This window comes from Panthera onca, chromosome E2, assembly GCF_046562875.1.
Source record: "Panthera onca isolate mPanOnc1 chromosome E2, mPanOnc1 haplotype 2, whole genome shotgun sequence".
In the NCBI taxonomy this organism is placed as follows: Eukaryota; Metazoa; Chordata; class Mammalia; order Carnivora; family Felidae; genus Panthera; species Panthera onca.
In genome coordinates this window covers 16,699,221-16,711,534 of record NC_138353.1, presented here as the reverse complement: position 1 = coordinate 16,711,534, position 12,314 = coordinate 16,699,221, and the positions used below count along the sequence as shown (strand labels likewise).

The following is a 12,314-nucleotide window of genomic DNA, read 5'->3' as shown; positions in this document are numbered from 1 at the left end:
AGCCCAACGCAGGGCTTGAACGCACAAACTGCGAGATCATGACCTGAGCTGAAGTAGGACTGAACCACCCAGGCGTCCCTTGGTTTCAGAGTTTTGGACAAAACTTCCCATGGTATGAATGTTTTGCCTTCAGATTATTTCTATGACTCTATTTAAGTCAAGTTCAAAAATAGGCAAAATTAATCCATGATATTAGACCCAGCAGTGGCAATGGGTACTGACTGATACAAAAGGCTTCAGGGTGCGAGAGATGATGTCTATGTTGATCTTGGTTGAATTTACATGATTTTCCTCAATGTAGAAATTCACCGAGCTATACCCTTAGGATAAGCATACTTCACTGTATGTATGTTATACCTGTATGTATGTTATACCAAGTTATACCACCTGTATGTTATACCAAGTTATACCACCTGTATGTATGTTATACCAGGTTTTAAAAAAGCCTATTTAATTATCTGGAAAAATGTCTGAGGTACAAATAAAATGAAATAATTTGTATTCATACTTAAAAAACCTTCACACATAGCTACATACTTCCTCTTTCTTCCTACCCCCCTGGTATGAGTGTTCCCCCTCCTCTTTTTTTTAAGTAGGCTCCATGCCAATGCGGGGCCTGAACTCACCACCCTGAGATTAGGACCTGAACTGAAACCAAGGTCGGACGCTTAACGGACTGAGCCACCCAGATGCCCTGAATGTTCTAATTAGGGTTCAAAACAGACAACATTAATCAGTAACGTTAGAAGCTGGGAGAATGGTTTCCCCTTGGCAGGGTGTAACAGGGAAAGGGTATTATGGAAGCTTTCAGGGTGCTACAACATTGTTTTCTGACCTGAGTACATTACCCCAGGGTTTTCCCTTTGTGGTAATTCATTGAGCTGTATATTTCTGTATATTTCTGTATGTATCTTATATCTCAGTAAAACGTTTAAAAAAAAGATGGTGCTCCTGGGTGGCATCTGATTGAGCATCTGATTCCTGACTTTGGCTTAGGTCATGATCCCAGAGTCATGGGATCCAGCCTCAGGTCAGGCTCTGGGCTGAGAGTTGAGCCTGCTTAAGATTCTCTCTCTCCCACACCTCTCTCTCTCTTCCTCTTTGCCCCTCTCCCTTGCTGGAGTGTGTATGCTCTCTCGCTGGAGTGTGTATGCTCTCTCGCTCTCTCAAATAAAATAAGATAAAATAAAATAAAAACATTAAAAAAAAATTATTTGCTCCCCAACCTGGCACTAAATACAGTGTAGGTGTCAAAGGAAAATAGCACAAGAAAAAGAAAATGCCCTAACTCCTTATCTAAGCTCATGACTTCTGCATCAAAACAACTACCTGTCTTTGATTCTGTGCAACTGAAAACAGAGACTATCTGCTCTAAAAACTAAAGCCTGATGTGCATGGCTTCCGACAGATATTTAACTGCCTTACCTTTCAGCTTCCTTTGTTTCAGAAAATGTTACAGTTATTGTGCTTTGTCTGAGGACTACATGAGGATTGGATATAATATTTTAAAAAACAAAATACTGTTTTGGCATTTTACCCCTTCATTAAGCTAATGGTCAAAATCTTATATCCGTTTTATTTGTAATCTTATCTTGGCCCATCTTAATTAGCATTAGTTTGACTTTAATTTCAATGAAGAGCAGTTTCTAAAAATAGCTTCAAGTTTTGATTTTGTGGTTTTATCTTTACTGAATTATTCTGCCAGGATATTATAAGGAACAGATTCAAGGAGGTCAAATGTGTCATGCCTAAAAAATACAGAACAAGGCAAGAAGATTCTTAGAACACAGTAACTTCCAGATCCAGTTTCTTTTCCTTATATTATTTATTTATTTATTTTTGTTTTTTCCTCAACCTTACTGAGGTATGGGACATATAATATTGTAGAAGTTTAAAGTGTACAATGCCATGACTTGATATATGTATATATTGCAAAATAATTGCCACAATAGTGTTAACACTTCCATCACCTCACATAATTACTTTTTTTTTTGGTATGTGTGTGTTAACAACATTTTTAAGTTAAGCCTAGATAAAAGTATTTTCCAAACACTCTCAAAGTTTGTTCCTTTGGCAAAATCTTTTACAAGATCAGTTTAGATACTTACTCAGTAAATTCTTTGTTTTTTAACCACAGGCAAAGACACATCCATCCTAGCTGCCATGGAGTCAGAATAGATTTCCAGAAACCAGACTCATTCTTGGGATGCTGTCACAGACAGATACATCATTACTGTTGCCAGAAAGGACCTTAAAGGAAACATTAAAAGAAATATGCACTAAATGCTTGGCAAAAGCAATAGAAGACACATCCTTAATAACATATTACTTTAGATAAGTTTAACACTTGGTCCTTTGAAAGCACTATCTTTAACGCTGGGACAATAAAAAGGGGAAGGAGGTTGCAGAGTTTTGATGTGGGCTTTTGGGAGAGACTGAACTGAACTGACTGCTCATCAGCTGGAGAGAGTCACAGGGGTTGAAGTGTGCTCCCATTATGCAGGACTGCAGACTCAAATCCTTAACTCTCCCATCCACAACCTCTAAATTTCCCAATCCTTCTTAACATCCATTAAGCTTCCTAATCACAGACATATATGGCGCCCCAATCTACAACAAAGGATCTTGTAGTCACTGATATTCCCGGATGTCCAAAAATGACCATCAGAGACCGCTAGCCAGTGACTACAAAGCTCACTGATCCATTCTGATTGCCCAACAGAGAATTACACAGATCACCAATCACGAACCCACACTGATCTCCAATGATACCCCAATGACTGAATATCAATCGCTGACCCCAACAGACCCACCTCCCCCCCACAATTACTGACAGTCCCATTCGCTGACCCCCCACTGATCCGTATGTTCTCCATTCCTTGATTTACAAAAGTTCAATCACTAATACCCTCAGATTCCTCCCATCGATGATCTAAAGGAAGTGTCAATCACTGATGGCCGAAAGCATTTCTCTAAACCTTGGTCCCCATTAACCCTTCTCATCAGTTAACCTCAAAGTTTCCACAATCATCACTTCCAGGTACCCAAACAGAACTCAGAACCTCCAATCACGGACCCTCTCAGGCTTCCGATCATTGCGCTCTAAGAAGCACCCACTTGGCTCCAGACCCCTAAAGACCACTGTAAACTGATCCCCACTCACTGTGCCAATCAAGAAATCGAGAACCCTCCTTTATTGATTCCCACATACTTCTAATCCATCTTCACAGACACTGCCACTGACTCCTACAAACCTCCTCCCGCCCCACAGACCCCCACGAGGTTCACAAGTCCAATCACTTAACCTCTTCAGTAAGCTCGTCACTGACCCTTACGGGCACCCATGACTGACCCATAAGGGCCACCGTAGTCGTCCGATCACTATCCTACAGAAGTCTTTAATTTTGACTGTTTCTCATACTGACCTTTCCCATTTTTCCTGGATCCGCGCCCATAACCCGAAATTGATCTTCGTACCACGCCGCCTCACCGCAGTATAATCTCTTCCCATCCCGAGTGGCCAGTGCGCAGACTCAGTCGCGACTTTGAGGCTGTCGGCCTCCACCTGGCAACCTTCCAAGCGAACAGGATTCTGGGTTTCTGAACTTTAACAGAAGGCCTGATGGCCGCTCCCTCTTGACACCTTGTTGGAGGCAGCCATGTTTAAATCTGTGCCGTACAGTAGTGATTAGGCCCTTTGTTAGACCAGAGGGTTAAGCTGTTTTAGGGCTGGGAGAAACAAGTGCTCCTGGGGCTGCAAACACAGACGTCCCGGCTGCTTTTAGCATCTCAGAAGCCCAAACCGGCTGTGACCAATATGGAGGCGAAGCTGAGCTTTCTTTGTCTCCAGCAGGGCAGGCGCTGAGGTAAGATGGCCTCGTACATTTATACTGTTTCTTACGTGTAATGGGCGGGGCCGCCTTATAGGAGGAGCTCCCCCCAAAAAGGTGAAACTTCTCTTCGAACGGCTCTTGGAGTTGGAGAGCAGCTAAGAAGCTCTTCCCTTGGGGACACTGAGGCCACCGGAGGAAGGGTCGAGAACTCCGGTGAGAGCGGAGCCATGGGAGAGGGCGAGTAAGAAGCTATTGGCTCTTACCGAAAGAAAATGTTGGAAGCAGGGACTTTTTTTTTTTTTTTTTAGGATTTCAACTATTTTAAATAAATGATAATTAAGACTTTTAGCACTCTATGTTTTTGCTGCTGATATGAGAGATCCCATAGGAAATAAAAAAAATTTAAAGAGACATAATTCCCTGCCTTGTGTTAATGCTGGGCCAGATATACAGGGACTTTGTCTTAAGTAGTGTTACAAAATAAAAATTCAGGTGGGTAAATTTGAACATCTAGTTGAGTTTATTGAACGATTCATGAATCAGGCCACATCCCATCTAGCAAGTCAAAAGGAGCTCCCCGAAGTTGTACAAAATGGAAAGCTTTTATAGGAAGATGGGGCGATGTGGGAAAGGGGCAAGAAAGTTATTAGCAAAAGAAAGGATTGTTCCAGGCAAGGTCACCTTCCTTTAGGTGGAAGAGCAGGGAGTCTTTTTAGGTGGATAACTGACCCATATGGATCACCAGGTTTGTCACTGAACACAAAGGGCACCTAGCTTGGGTGCATCAGCCAAACGATTGACCCATGTCTTTCGGTTTGAGCAAATGGATTTTACTATTTGCAGGTAGTACGGAGACAGAGATAGTCCACAAAGTTCTGTCTCTAACACAAACTTCAGGACCAATTTATACTGCTAGCGGCAACCTTTTGGTAGGCTATTCTTGCAATTAAGAAGTGGTCACAGGAACTGAGAAAACCTTTATAAAAATTGTTCAAGCATAACTTAACAGGGGTTTGCTGAACTCCAATTTCCCAGGAACATTTATGATTTTTTTTTGTTCCCAGACATCTGCTCAATTGAATAACTTTGGTGGGTTTCCAGGAACAGGGAAGTTCTCAAGGACTCATAAAGCTGAAAAACAAACATGCTGAGAAACAGGATAGTTTATTTAATTTCTCACTGTGGTCCCTGATGAGCTAATCCCTAACTAACATAATTTCATTTTAGGGGGATGGAGAGGGCCCAAGTAACAGTTTACCTCATTGGTGCTAATCAGAAAATTCCTGATTACTGGTTAATGATGAAGTTTTGGGGTGATGGTGGGGTCTGGACCCGAGGGCCAAAAAAGAATTCTTGAAGACATCTTTGGTGCAAAAAGGTGATTTTATTAAAGCATGGGACAGGACCCATGGGCACGAAGAGCTGTACAGGGGTTGTGACAAGTAACTCATTATATTAACCTCAGGTTGGGAGGAGGTCAGGGATAGAGTATGTCTCTAAGGGATTTTGGAAGCAAGGTTTCCAGGACCTTGAGGGGCTAACTGTTGCTAGGGAAACATCATTTATCACTGTTTAATAAAACCTAAGTCATGAGACCCTTCAGATGCGTATCGGGGACCATAAACTTGGAGCATGATTGCCAGCATATATCCTGGGTCAGTTGAGATAAAGGAAGTGGACAATGTTAAGCCGGGATCTCTTTTGCCCCCAGAAAAGAGTCATCCTTGAGGCAGCTGAGCTCATAGAGGGAGGTCACTCTGCCTGTCTCAAGGACTTGTCAATGGGCTGTAAGCAGAAAGGGAATTTAATTTTTCATTTGCCTTAGTTTCCCCCATTACCATGGCAAGCACTTAAACCCCTTCCTTTGTTCTTGGGTGAACCAGGAGTGTCCAAGGAATATCACACAGATCCCACCTAGGGTGGGGGTGGGGGTGCTAGCTTGTACTTTATCCTTCAGTCTGCCTCATGCTCCTTCATCAATTAAGACTTACGTTTCTACGGGAGGTTGAAACTACAGTTAAGTTAGGTAGTAGTAAGCCCTGGTTTGGAGGCTTAGATAAATGACACGATTTAGGGCTTGTGGTTTTCTTTCTAACAGTGGCCTGCCCCGGATGCTGACCTGAGACAAGGATGTGAGTGTGGGCAGTTTTTTTGGCAGGTAGGGGCTAGGGAAGTGACAAAGGAGGAGTGGAACCCAATACAGAGTGTATCAATGAGGGGATTATCCCTGTGAACAATGGGAGCTCAGTGCTGTGGGGAACTCTGGAAGACAGTGTAGATACAAGTTGTCTCGTTCAAGGGCCACTGAAGCTGAGATATTTGTACATCATTTCTCAGTCCTCATTTTTGGGTGCTACTACAAGGGCCTTAAAACTCTAGCACTTCTAGCCTGTCTCATGGGCAAGGTCTCAGGCAGAGTCTGTAGGAACTGTATGCAGAATGTGTAGGCAGAGTTTCTGTTAGGCCCCATTTACTAATCATCTTCTTCTTCTTCTTAAGTTTATTTATTTACTTTGAGAGAGAGAGAGTGCAAGCAAGAGAGAGGCAGAGAGAGAGAATCCCAAGCAGTCTCTGCACTGCCAGTGCAGAGACCGATGTGGGATTTGAACTCACGAACTGCAGGATCATGACTTGAGCTGAAGTCAGACACTTAACAGACTAAGCCACCCAGGTACCTCTTCTTTTCTTTTTAATGTTTATTTATTTATTTATTTTGAGAGAGAGAGAGAGAGAGAGAGAGAGAGGGAACCAAACAGAGAGAGAGGAGAGAAAATCCCAACAGACCCTGTGCTGTCAGCATGGAGCCCAATCTCAGATTATGACCTGAGCTGAAATCCAGAATCAGACTGGTTAGCCGACTGAGCCACCCAGGCACCCCTGTTTACTCAGGTTCTATATTTTGCCTGTGAATAAGCCAAAGAGGCTATGTTCCCACTTCAAGGGGGAAGCAAGAAAGCTAATCATTCTCTGAGTTTTGTCCTGCGCCCCAAACACCTGATGATATCCAATAAGAGCCAGATCCCAAACATGTTCCAGGACATAGCTTCAAACAAACCTCTGCTGACCCTGGCATCAACACCCCCTACCATTGGTGATTTTCAGAATAACACCTATTGTTCACCAAACTCTTGCCTTTGATTGGATCCTACCCTGGATTCCTGAAAGAAACTGAGTACTCTAAACCCCTTTCCAATATAAACACTTAACCACAAGTGATGATGAGACTCATTCTCTTTTCCTTCCTGAGTCTCCCAGACACTCTGTCTGCTATTCTCTGTCACTCACACTTTTCAGTAAACTCTGTCTTCACTTTCTCCAGCTCTCATTAGATTTCTCTCCTGCATAAAGCCAAGGACCCTCTTGGCTGGTCCTGTGGAACCGTCCTGAGTCTTCAGACCCAGCCTGCCTGCATCATACTGACAGGATTCATTTCATAGCACCCAAAGCAGTGCTCTACCTATCATAGACATTGGAATCTTTAGGAATGGTTACCTTGTCTTATGAAAATAGCTTTTTAAAAAAACATAATTCCAATTGGTCATCATACTAACTGGTGTAACAGCTGACCCCCAAAATGGCTACCTGTTGCCATTAACACCTTTGTGTAGTCCCCTTCCACATTGGACCAGGGCTGGTCTAGGAGGCTAATAAAATACAGTAGAAGTGATGGCACACCACTGCTAAGATTAAATTATAAATGATACCTCTTCTGTCTTCAAGGTGTGCTCACTCGCTCTCTTCTCTCTCTCTCTCTCTCTCTCTCTCTCTCTCTCTTGCTCTCTCTCAAATAATTTACTCTGGGAGAAGTTAGTTGTCATGTCATGAGGACGCTGACACAGCCTATGTAGAGGCCCAGGTAGCAAGGAACTGAAATCTGCCAACAGCCAGGGAGGAACTGATACCCTCCCCATCCAAGTGGGTCATCTTGGGAGCAGATCCTGCAGCCCTGGTCAAACCTTGACATGCTGCAGGCCTTGCCAATAACAGATTGACTGCAACTGCATGAGAGACTCAGCACTCTAACCAGCAGCTCCCGTATTGTTGACTTTCAGAAACCGTGTGAGATACTAAATGTTTGTTTTAAGCTGTTGAGTTTGGGAGTAATTTGTTATACAGCAATAGATAACTGATGCTGTGGTAAAAATACTATAATTGATGTCTTTGGATTTCTTAAAGACGTCCTTAAACTTGTGAGATTTTTCTTTCAGATCAGAGAGGATTATTAGCATTTTCCTCTTGTCCTGCATGATGGAACAATCATTGCTCTGCTGGAGCCAAGTTAGTGGAAGAAAGACTCTTGGAATAAGATTGCAAATTTACATACAAAACTATTTCATGTCCTACAGGGCAATAAAAACCAAACCTTTAAGGTTATCTTTTCTGTAAAAAATCAATTTGCATCTGTAATAGACTAATAGATGAAATGCATCAGTTTTTTGCAAGTGAATACCTAGCTATGCATATGCATAGTCTGAGTCCTAATTAGTAAAAAGCCAATCACACCTATATTACACTAGAGTAGTAGGATCTCAAACTGGTGCAATTTTATTTTTTTTTTAATTTTTTAAAACATTTTTATTTATTTTTGAGAGAGAGAGAGACAGAACATGAGCGGGGGATGGGCAGAGAGAGAGGGAGACACAGAATCCAAAGCGGGCTCCAGGCCCTGAGCTGTCAGCACAAAGCCCAACATGGGGCTCAAACCCACCAACTGTGAGATCATGACGTGAGCCAAAGTCAGACGCTTAACCTACTGAGCCACCCAGGCACCCTCAAACTGTGCAATTTTAATCCCCAGGGTACATTTGGCAATGTCTGGAGACAGTTTTGGTTGTCACCATCTGGGGGGGTGGGAGGGGAAGGATGGGCAGAATGCAACTAGCACATGGTGGGTAAAAGCCAGGGATGGATGCCCCCAACCATTCTACAATGCAGAAGACAACCTTCCACAACAAAGGATTATCTGGCCAAAAATGTGAACAGTGCTAAATTTAGAAAACCTTCACTAGAATGGCTTATTAGACCTTGGGTCAACTTTTATTTAAAAAAAAATTTTTTTTTAATGTTTATTTTTTAGAGAGAGACAGAGAGCGTGAGCGAGCACGAGTTGGGGAGGGGCAGAGAGAGATGGGGACACAGAATCCAAAGCAGGCTCCAGGCTCTGAGCTGTTAGCACAGAGCCTGACATGGGACTCCAACTCACCAGCAGTGAGATCATGACCTGAGCCGAATTCGGACGCTTAACTGACGGAGCCAGCCAGGTGTCCCAACCTTGGGTGGGTTTTTGGACCATGCTCTGGTATGACTTTGAAGAGTCACACAGGATGACATAGTAATGTTTCCTTATTTCCTAGTTTTTTAAAATAACTTTTCTTAATGCAAAATTGGCAAAATACTGAGAACTTAAATCTGGATAATGAGTACATAGTGATTAATCTTTTCTCTCTGTTTTTGTAAATATTTTTGTGAAAAAAAGAAAAAACTGTAAATTCTTATCTTTAGCTTATGGTCAGTGCCATGTATGAGGGACCATGACTGAAGATCATGTTTAGATATAATGTTTAAATCTAAAGATGTTCTTCTTTTACAACTTGCCCCCTATGCTCTGCCTTTCTCTTAAGTCCAGTGCTTCTGAATTCTAGCTAAATCTTAAAGTCACTCAGAAACTTAAAAAATACCAATGATTGGGATCCATTCCCAGCAATCCTCATTTGCTTTTCCTGGGGCAAAGTTCTATTTTTCTTTCTTTTCAAGTTTACTAGATGTGGGAAATTATGGACTCACAACCTAAATCAATTAAGGAACCTCAAATTTGATTTGACTTGGGCTGGCTAATACCTGGCAAGATGAATGAGAGTCCACACTGCAGGTGGGCATACCAACCTTATGCTTCTGCCTCCACAAATAACTTTTTAGGGATAATGACCAGCAAGCTGTCATAGATAACAAGTCATGCAAGGGAACAGAACCACATGAGCGAGACCTAGCAGAAAGAGTAGAGGGGTGCCTGGGTGGCTCAGTCGGTTAAGCATCTGAATTCAGCTAAGGTCATGATCTCATGGTCCGTGGGTTCAAACCTGTATTGGGCTGTATGCTGACAGCTCAGAGGCTGGAGTCTGCTTTGGATTCTGTGTATCCCTCTCTCTGCACGTCCCCTGCTCATGCTCTGTCTCTCTCTCTCTCTCTCAAAAATGAATAAACATTAAAAAAAAAAAACAACCCAGTAGACAGTATGGTTGACCCTTGAACAGAATATGTTTGACCGCATGGTCCACTGATCTGTGGATTTTTTTCCCGATAAACACAGTGAAGTAATGCAAATGTATTTTCTCTTTATTATAATTGTCTTAATAACATTTTCTTTTCTCTAGCTTACTTTATTCTAAAAATATAGTATATAATACATATACAAAATATGTGTTGTTTGACTGTTTATGTTATTGTTAAGGCTTTCAGTCAATGGTATACCATTAGTAGTTAAGTTTTGGGGAATTAAGTTATAAACAGATTTTCAACTCTGATGGGGGGGTCAGCACCCCTAACACCCCCATATTGTTCAAGGGTCAACTGTGTAAGCAGATCCGTCTAAACAGAGTAGTTTTGGACTATCGATGTGGCTTTAGTTTAGCATGAGACAGATTGTGAGCAGGGGAGGGGCAGAAAGAGGGAGACACAGAATCCAGAGCAGGCTCCAGGCTCTGAGCTGTCAGCACAGAGATCAACACCAGGCTTGAACTCACAAACCATAAGATCATGACCTGAGCCAAGCTGGATGCTTAACCAACTGAGCCATGTAGATATCACCATAAGAGAAGATTTGATGAAAGTAAAAAACAAAACCGTAGAACCTTCCAGAGAAAAAAAAGGGCTTTCAAAGGAGCAACCATTCCACCAAGAAAAAGCAAAGAGATAAGCAATTGGATATCATTTTAAAGTGAAAGAAAAATAGAATGCAGATAACATCACTAGACAACAGGAATGAAAAGGCCAAGAGCTAAGAATGAATGATCCCATTGTATGTAAAGCATAGTGAAACCAAAAGTTATTTTGTACAAAGAAAATATCAACAGAGAAATTTATAACAATAGCATATATCCCAGAAGAAACATATATGTTGATGAGAAAAAATTATTTCAATGATAACAGAATTCTATGAATTTCATTTTGATTTTGTTTCTTCCTAGGACTTACACAAAATAAACATGCATCAGGATCCTCAAAGACAAGAAAAGATTGAGAAAACGTGGAAGGTGGCAAAGGCTAAGGGGAAATAACAACTGAATGTAAAGCAGATCCTGGATCAGAAAAAAAGACATTAGTGGGAAAATGGCAGAATCTCCATTAAAATCTGCAGCTCAGTTTATAATGTTGTACCACCGTGAAGTTCCTGTTCTCAAAATATCTACAATTAGTTATGTGGTTCCCTTTAGAGCAAGAGGGCTTGTGAGATGTTATAAAGACTGTACATGGCCCATTGTTGTACCTCTTCTATAATATGAAAGTGAGTTGACAGTGAGTATTCTTGTTATGTTTATATTCTTTGTTTTTGTTTTGTTTTGTTTTGTTTTGCTTTATTTATTCATTCATTCATTCATTCATTCATTCATATCTCTGGCAGACTTCTTCAGGGACAATCACATTCACACATTCAATGAAGACTTGAGACAAGGATCCTACCGCACATCCTAGGCTCCCCTTGCCACCTCTTCAGACTGGTATGGAGGGAATGTGGCTGGTAGGTTGGGGGCAGGGATATGAAAGTCCAAGTCCCTAAGTGATAGTGTCTATTGTAAATAGACACTCATAGGTATTGTGAGACCAGTACCTCCTTCAGACATTGAAAAAGGACCCCAATCCTGGCCTCAAACTCCAGGGGTTACTGACTCTTTGAGCACATTCCTAGAAATAGTGGAACCACCCCACCTCTTTTAGCTGTACTTGGGACTGGTCATGGAGAGTGCTATCTCCTGACTTGGGCACCTTGGTGGGCCAGCACCTCCACAGGGCCAATTCTAAAACTTCTACCGAGGGGGGCCATGCCTCTTAGAGCACTTTCCTGGAAATGCTGCACCTGCCCTGTCTTATATCACCAATTCCTTACCCCAATTCCTTTCAGATAACTGGACCTGGCTATTGAGGGTGCTACCTCCTGAGTTGGATGTAAATATGGGTGGGCTAGCAGGCACCTTACTTCTTCCACAGGAGCAAATCCTCCAAGAGGCCTTCCTGGAGCCAGGGCTCTTTCCAAAGTAGTTGTCCTCCTGGGAGAGTCTTGCCCCATGTGACAGGGACTGGCTGGACTTTCCTTTAAAAGATAGGTCAGCTATCTGGTGCCATTCTCCCTTTGCCCTGAATGTACAAACTAATGGAGGGGGCCACAGGAGGCCTTGGTCTGAATTCCTTGAGAACCTCTCCAAACAGGAAGGCATAGTTCTGTAAACTTAAAAGGCAGTTCCTGAAAAATAGAGTGTTTGTCTTCCT

The 12,314-nt window shown here is 42.2% G+C and overlaps 1 protein-coding gene and 1 long non-coding RNA gene across 11 annotated transcripts in view; one reads left to right on the top strand and one right to left on the bottom strand.

Annotated features, from left to right (window-relative positions):
• The window catches only part of ZNF793 (zinc finger protein 793), a 28,349-nt gene extending 24,812 nt beyond the window's left edge, over positions 1-3,537 (bottom strand). For all 5 annotated transcript variants that reach the window (XM_078439070.2, XM_078439071.2, XM_078439068.2 and 2 more), the window contains exons 1-2: positions 3,426-3,537; positions 2,109-2,250 (exon numbers count right to left, since the gene is read on the bottom strand). Coding sequence is in view for 2 of the 5 variants with exons in the window: in XM_078439068.2 (XP_078295194.1) it covers positions 2,109-2,149 (41 nt within the window). In the remaining 3 variants the exon portion in view is untranslated. The remainder of the gene's footprint in view (positions 1-2,108; positions 2,251-3,425) is intronic.
• Positions 3,538-3,766: 229 nt separating this feature from the next.
• Positions 3,767-12,314, top strand: part of LOC132691052 (uncharacterized) — a 34,040-nt gene continuing 25,492 nt past the window's right edge. For 3 of the 6 annotated variants that reach the window (XR_013552567.2, XR_014136192.1, XR_013552564.1), the window contains exons 1-3: positions 3,767-3,866; positions 11,018-11,345; positions 11,452-11,548. This is a non-coding gene — a long non-coding RNA (uncharacterized LOC132691052). Of the gene's footprint in view, positions 3,867-11,017; positions 11,346-11,451; positions 11,569-12,314 lie in introns of all 6 variants that reach the window. The other 3 variants (XR_014136191.1, XR_013552563.1, XR_014136193.1) reach the window with 2 other exon arrangements.